General features: G+C 44.5%; 1 protein-coding gene across 1 annotated transcript in view; it reads left to right on the top strand.

Annotated features, from left to right (window-relative positions):
- The first annotated feature begins 328 nt into the window (after positions 1–328).
- The window catches only part of DPT (dermatopontin), a 34,125-nt gene continuing 26,667 nt past the window's right edge, over positions 329–7,786 (top strand). Inside the window, exon 1 of the mRNA XM_043923351.1 lies at positions 329–943. Within this exon, the coding sequence (XP_043779286.1) occupies positions 639–943 (305 nt within the window). The 5' untranslated portion in view covers positions 329–638. The remainder of the gene's footprint in view (positions 944–7,786) is intronic.

Genomic DNA, 7,786 nt, shown 5'->3' with positions numbered 1-7,786 from the left:
TTACACAGCAATGTGAATGTACTTGGTGCTACTGAACTGTATAGTTAAATATGGTTAAAATAGTATGTTTTATATTATGTGACTTACCACACCACACACACACACAGAGAAAATCATTTAAAAAAGCAGGCCTCCAGACTTACAGAAATCTAAATGATTCTGCTCCTTCATCCTATTATTTTGGTGTTTTGAAATCTCATCCTGCATATTTGTGTGGTCCTGGAAGGGTGGTTGGTGGTTTGAAGGATAAATACGGGGATTTGCTAGTGGTGGGTGGAGTGGGGGGCAGAGAGGGGTGAGGTGCTAAGAGAGGAGGGACAAACACACTGCTTTTATTCATGTGACTGTTTCTAAGGAGTGTGAAGCCATTTGCTTTTATAATCTAACTGCTAATTTTTTCCTTCTCTGGGAGTTTCTTCCATTTGCGTGTTCCTTACATTCTCTTAGAATTCCACCTTAAAACAAACTGAACGTACTTATGGCCAATATTTCCGCGCCGAAAAGTTTTGCTTAAACGATGACACATTGCAGTTGGAGCCTGCTCACCCACATCTGGAAGCCACATGTCCGCAGCAGCTGTATAAAACCAGCAGCCCAGCAGACATAGGGTGACACTTTTTGCCAGAAGCCCAGGCGGCATGGACCTCACTCTTCTGTGGGTGCTTCTGCCACTGGTCACCGTGGCCTGGGGACAGTATGGTGACTACGGGTACTCCTATCATCAGTACCATGACTACAGTGATGATGGGTGGGTGAATCTGAACCGGCAGGGCTTCAGCTACCAATGTCCCCATGGGCAGGTGGTGGTGGCCGTGAGGAGCATCTTCAACAAGAAGGAAGGTTCCGACAGACAGTGGAACTACGCCTGCATGCCCACACCCCAGAGCCTGGGGGAGCCTTCGGAGTGCTGGTGGGAGGAGATCAACAGGGCTGGAATGGAATGGTAAGAGCCGGCGTGCTGCACACGGCTGGTGATGCAGCAGCATACCCCTCTCGCTGGGGGAGGCTTGACCCTCAGGGAACAGAGCTCACTGGTGACTGGGCAGATCCTACCAGGATCCTTTCCATTGCATGCTCCGGGTGTGGCAGGGTCGATGCTGAGCAGACCACATTACAGGACCAAAACTCACGATGGGGCAGAGGGGGTGTCCATGGCAGATGGACTTCTTTGTGGCTCTCAGTTTGGTCCAGGGGCCAGTATGGCTTTGTGAAACATTTACTAGTTTGCCAAAGATAAGTACAGAAACTGAAAGTCTTTACGAAACTTTGTAGCAATTCAACTTTGCTGTGACATGCAAATGGCATTTTAGTATGGTAGTAATTTATTCAGATTGTCTTACAAAAAAAGTATTGGTACCCAATAGACTGGGGAAAATAAACAACCGAATCTTCACCACAGTTTGAGAAATATTGATTTAAGGCTAATGAGTGGGGCAGAGGGGTCAAAGAAATTTAAGCCAAGAGAAGTGAAATGAAATAGTTTTTTGCCATCCCAATTAAATGTGCCCTCTCAGTTTTGAGTACCAAGGTCCTTCTCTGTCTGCATTTAAAATGGGTTTCACTGCTGGGAAATAGTTTACTGAAATCTTTTGGGAGACGTCTTCTCATTCAACTAGGTTCTGCCATGGTTAACGACACAGAAATGGCCTGAGCCTGTGTCTCCACTGCGGCGTGTGACTGTCTCACAGTAATACTTGGTCAGAGCCTATCCCAGGAGCTATGCACTGTGAGGCCAGTTAGTCACAGCAGCCTGCATGCAGGCAAGGCCACTGAGTGGGTTGGGGGAGAGGGTGAGGGCAGGCTCAGGGGGAGGCTGGCCTGGGGAGGAGGAAGCCCAGCTGGCTGGTTGCTGCTATGGCATCTGTGCAGAGGAGATTCTACTGAGGGGTCTCTGTGGACATGTGGTGGATTGGGGCTTAGAGATGGTCAAACACAAAATTCTGAGTGTCACTCTTACCAGCACAGAGATGAGAGATCAAGAGGAAAAGACTGATGGGTGGAGGAGCCAGGCGAAAAGAGGACTTCTAAGCAATAAAAACAGCTGTCATTGATTGCTTAACCCAGCCAAGCACCATGCTGAGTGCTTTATACGGATTTTCTAATTTAATGCTCAGAACAAATCTATAAGTCACTTTGTAGGTAGATAAACTGCTGTCTAGAGATCAGGGGTTTCCTCAACTGGAAAATGGTTGATCCAGGATTTGGATCCAGTGAGTCTCAGCTCCAGAGCATAAGTGCTTAGCCATGATGATAGGCTACTTGAGAATCTGCTGCCCCACTGCATGGGCTCAGTCAGCATGGGTCAGGGCGGTAGGGACTGGACTCAGGGCAGTTCTTCATCCTGCAGAGGGAGGGCTCTGTAAGATGACAGCAGAAGCTAGTCCTGGAGGGATGGGGTCAGCTTGATTACTGCCAGAACTGGGCTCAGCCAGCCTGCGGAAGGGATGGGGGTAACGGTTCACAGCTGCAGGTGGGGGCCCCTTCAGGCCTTATTCATCCATCCCCACTGCCTCCAGGGAGCATATTTAATTATCTAAAACCCTTCCAGACAGATGGCTGACTCAGAGTCCAGCCTCACCTCAATGATAGTCTCCAGTGGCTTCCCGTAGGCAGGCCATTGCCTGGCACAGAGCCTAGGGATGACCTAATTACAACTGTCTGTCTAGTCCTCCAATTTAGGGGGCCGGTAGATGGGTGGGGCCCCTTTCTAATGCCCCCTTTTAGAGCCACACAAAACAGCACTCAGATGATTTCTTGTCCAGTCCAAAGCCCTGGACTCTGAATCAGGAGGCCTGGACTTAGATCCTGCTTCTGAAGACAACTTGCCTGGTGACCCTGGACCATGGGTTCAGCTCTCTAGGCTCTCAGCTCATTTGGAAAATGAGCAGTTAGACTGCCTAATCTCATAGGGCTCCAAGGCTCCTAACCTCTGCTTGGCTCTGAAAATATAGCTGGATTGTTCTTTCATTCTGTTGATCTTTGTGTTTATCCCTGCTAGGGAGAGAAGGCAAATTGTGTTTAGTTTCAAACTTGCCAACGTGTGACTGGTTTGTCATTAACTCCCAAACTATTTGAAGAAAAGTACAAGAGGGAGTGCAAATTATATGATTTTGTTTAGCCAATGGGAATCAAATGAGAAGCTGACAGACACAGTCTCTCCTCCACCTTCACTTCCTCCACGTTTTTGATTGTGCAGAGTCAAATGATTTTTTTTTCTTTCCCCTGTTCTACCCTCTGTTGTCTCTGTCTCCTCCTCCATTAATCACACAGTTTAAAAAACCAAAATGTACAAACGAAAAACAGTAGGACTCAGCTGCCCCAGGACTGATCCCGATTACCCCAGAGGCATTTTTGTTATATGATTATTGCTTTTAGTTTAGGCTCCAGTTTAAGTGAAAAAATCAGGAGAGACATCTTTCATAAACTGGGGAGCAATTATATCTTCCAGTTGACTTCAGGTTCTTAATCTGTTCTGGGGGAAGAGTTGATAGTTTTGTGCAATATGGCTGCCTTGTATAACTACATTTGCTTGCAAGCTTAGTTTTAAAGGGGGTGGTGGAGTCTCAAACACAGATAAGAGAAAAATGCATAGGATCTGCTAAAGACTCTTGTTAATTGGAGCACAGTCTTTAAAAAGTGCTTCCATCATGGCTGAGTTGACTTGTAACATGGCTGTTTGCTAGGGCTTCTCTGTTGAAAAATCACTTCTTCAGATGCCAGATTCTGAAGTGTGCATGCTGGCTCCCACTTACAACAGCTTGGAGGCTTTACCTTGATCCCATGAGTGGCATTTTGCCATCTCAGAGCATGCCCCAGTTGTTCTCAGGGAATCTTCTCAAACTTGGGTTGACCCAAGCTGTAGGACATGTGGGTCCCATGTGGAACAAGGCTGAGCTGGAGTGTGGTGGAAGGAGCTCTGGTTTTAGAATCAGAAAACTTTGATTCACAGCTCCTTTTCCTGTCATCTCTGAGCACTGTGGTCTTGGGCATTCAGTTTCTCATTCTGGAAAAAAAGAAAAAAATGTGTAAAACCCATATTGTAAGCTGTTAGGGAGAGGTACTGTGATGCTCACAAGCCAAAGTGTAAGAGAACTCTAACACATATCTAAAACAAATTCCTGGCATATCATGGGCAGTCAACAAAGATTTTGTGAATCTATAATTTGACCAGGCTGATTAAAGAGGCAAGTCAGCTTTACATGGAGTCTGAATTCAGAAGAACATTCAGTCTCCTGGCATTTGCTTTTTTCCCAGGTCCTCAAAGAATTCCCAAGAATACATTTCAAAATGGCAGCTTGTTTTGGAGCTGACTATTTGAATTTATGAATTCACCAAAGATAAGCCACGTGATGGACAAAAGGAAGCCACATTACTTCCACCAAATTCCAAAATCATGAGCTACTCGAAAAGCATATCTACTATTATTATAAATTTTGGCAGTTTTATCCTTGGATAAAAAGTACAGGCCCACATAAGAGCATATGATTCAGCCTGTTGAGCTGAAGTAGCCATAGATAAAGGTACTACCTCAAAAATATAAGAAGTTGCAATAACATACCCCACACAGTATATGCCGTTGTCATCTTTTAAATAAGAACTGTCAGTGAACCAAGAGTAATCGCAGTTACCCAGAGAACTTCCTAAAGATCATCACAAGGAGTCAGTAGGTCACCCATCAGTGTTAAGCAATCATGAGGAACTTCATCAGTGCCAGAGGGAAAAGAGTAGCAGAGTCAAGATTATTACAACATAAATGAGTGGTGCGAGGAACAGTGAGCCAAAGGACTTTTTATGAGGTGAGGCAGCTGACTGAGAAATGTTCAGTGTGATGGGAATTCAGGAGAGCTTCTACTGAGGTACAAAAATGGTTAAATGGTTCTGGACAAACCTCCACTCTCAGTCCTTGAGTTTTCTCATCAGTAAAACAGGAGCATTGGGATCCCCTGTGGCTCAGATGGTAAAGAGTCTGCCTGTAAGTGGGATACCAGTGTTCAATCCCAGGTCAGGAAGATCCCCTGGAGAAGTGAATGGCTACCCACTCCAGTATTCTTGCCTGGAGAACCCCATGGACATAGGAGCCTGGCAGACTACATTCCAGAGGGTTGCAAAGAGTTGGATATGACTGAGCAAATAACATAACATATAGGGACTAGTATAAGCAACAATGAGGTGTTGAGCCTTATAATCTAATATGATTTTTATGCTTTGAAGGACTTCTTTACTTATTGGATATTGATTAATTCTGGAAAGAAATTAAGGGATCTATTTGAACCTTGATGTGCAGTGGACTGTGAATTTTGCTGATCTCAGCTGGAGATTTTGCCACAAAGAGGCTGGTAGTTGATTCAGTAGAAGCAGATGATCAGTTGTTTCCAGAATCAGCTCTAGTACCATCAAAAACAAAACAAATAAAAGATGTCAAAGAGTCACTTAAATCACCTGGTTGGCTGCTTTGATGACTACTCTCAAATTCTAGAATTATTTTCTTCTTTTAGGAAAAAGTCCTGTATATTTCTCTGGCTTTTCTGGTGACTCAATGGTAAAGAAACCACCTGCCAATGAGGGAGACACAGGTTCAATCCCTGGGTTGGGAAGATTCCCCTGGAGAAGGAAATGGCAACCCCCTCCAGTATTCTTGCCTGGCAAATCCCATAGACAGAGATGCCTGGTGGGCTAGAGTCCTACAGGTCGCAGAGAGTCAGATATGACTTAGAGACTGAGCAGGCACTTGCACCTGTATTCTTCTCTAAGAAGTCTTCACCTAATAAAGGGAAGGGAAAAGAAAATAAGGGAAAAAGATATGTGCTCTTAAAAGGCCTAAACAAAAGGGAATATATTCAGAGACAGAAACCTCTTGAGGTTTATCAGAGATCTCCCATTGTTTGAATTGTTTTAGTACTACAAGGCAAGGTCTGATTTAAGTTGTGCGGTTCAGTACCCGGAACGTGGCTCCAGTGTCAGAACTGGAAGAGATTCACCCCCAACCTGGACACATTTTCTTCAAGTCAGTTAAGAGGGATGATTGGGATGAGCTCCTTTTGTTCCCAGGAGTCCAGTCATTGAGGACTGGGAGGATGTTGGAAAGGTCGATTAAAGGACTGAAGGGAACTGAAGTCCTTAAATTTGTAGCAAATTATTTTCCAATGTCCTGACTTTTTGCAAAAATAGCAGAAATTTAGGGGAGGGGGTTCACTTAGGGGTCTTCATTTGCTGAAGTTGAAGATTAAGAATTTTGGCAGTCTTCCTTTTAGGTGACTCATCTAAAGTAAGAGAGTGCTGGTATATTAGGTTAACAGAGTCTGGAGTGGACAGCTTCCTATTCCATGCTAGTTCTTTTTACTAGAAGGGAGAGGTCTCAGATCAGCCTGTTACTAAACACAGTTTCAGTTCAGTTCAGTCGCTCAGTCGCGTCCAACTCTTTGCAACCCCATGAATCGCAGCACACCCAGGCCTCCCTGTCCATCACCAACTCCTGGAGTTTACTCAAACTCATGTCCATCCAGTCGGTGATGCCATCCAGCCATCTCATTCTCTGTCATCCCCTTCTTCTCCTGCCTCCAATCCCTGCCAGCATCAGGGTCTTTTCCAATGAGTCAACTCTTTCGCATGAGGTGGCCAAAGTATTGGAGTTTCAGCTTCAGCATCAGTTCTTCCAATGAACACCCAGGACTGATCTCCTTTAGGATGGACTGGTTGGATCTCCTTGTAGTCCAAGGGACTCTCAAAAGTCTTCTCCAACACCACAGTTCAAAAGCATCAATTTTTCGGTGCTCAGCTTTCTTCACAGTCCAATTCTCACATCCATACATGACCACTGGAAAAACCGTAGCCTTGACTAGATGGACCTTTGTTGGCAAAGTAATGTCTCTGCTTTTCATATGCTGGTCATAACTTTCCTTCCAAGGAGTAAGGGTCTTTTAATTTCATGGCTGCAATCACCATCTGCAGTGATTTTGGAGCCCCCAAAAATAAAGTCTGACACTGTTTCCACTGTCTCCCCATCTATTTGCCATGAAGTGTTGGGACCAGATGCCATGATCTTAGTTTTCTGAATGTTGAGCTTTAAGCCAACTTTTTCACTCTCCTCTTTCACTTTCATCAAGAGGCTTTTTAGTTCAGTTTAGAGCTACCCAAATGGAATCAACATCTGGAGAAAGATCAGAATTTGCTTTAAAAATAATCTGAAGTCAGTTGTAATAGTCATAAACACATTCGTCAAATTTTTGTGTGCCAGCCTGAATTTTGTTCCAATCAACAGGCTTTAGAAAAGCCCTTGTAATAACTCACTGAATACGGCTAGTGATTGCCTGAGCCTGAACACATAGTAAGTTAGTATGCTGGTCTCAGAGTTGCAATTCTAGAGACCTTTCAGGGTTTTCTGTATTAGTTATTTTCATTAGAATTTGGTCATTGTCTTCACTGACAAGCATATGAACTGGCTGATATATGTTGAAGAAACCAGGTTGATAAGTTTGAATGACTAAAGTACTCAGCAAATCTATGAGGATCTTCAGTTACTTTGGGAAAAATTTGACTGTGGCTTGCAGTTCAGCTTTAGTTCAGGAAATATTAGAGATTAAGGGTTGAGCCTCTGGGTCCCCAAAAGGCTTAATTTGAAAGAGACAGTTTCTGATCAGTTCAGAGGAAAAGGGAATGGGAAGACCTTCAGAGAAAAGAGGAAGTCTGGCAAGAGAATCAGTATTGGGGGGTTGGAGGTCTATAGGAGATATAGGGGGCTTCCCCAGGGCCTCAGCGGTAAAGAATCTACCTGCAATGCAGGAGTCAC

The sequence above is a fragment of the Cervus elaphus genome, chromosome 14 (assembly GCF_910594005.1).
Source record: "Cervus elaphus chromosome 14, mCerEla1.1, whole genome shotgun sequence".
NCBI classification, from domain to species: Eukaryota; Metazoa; Chordata; class Mammalia; order Artiodactyla; family Cervidae; genus Cervus; species Cervus elaphus.
Note: the sequence above shows the minus strand (reverse complement) of the source record. Positions and strands in the feature narration are given on the sequence as shown.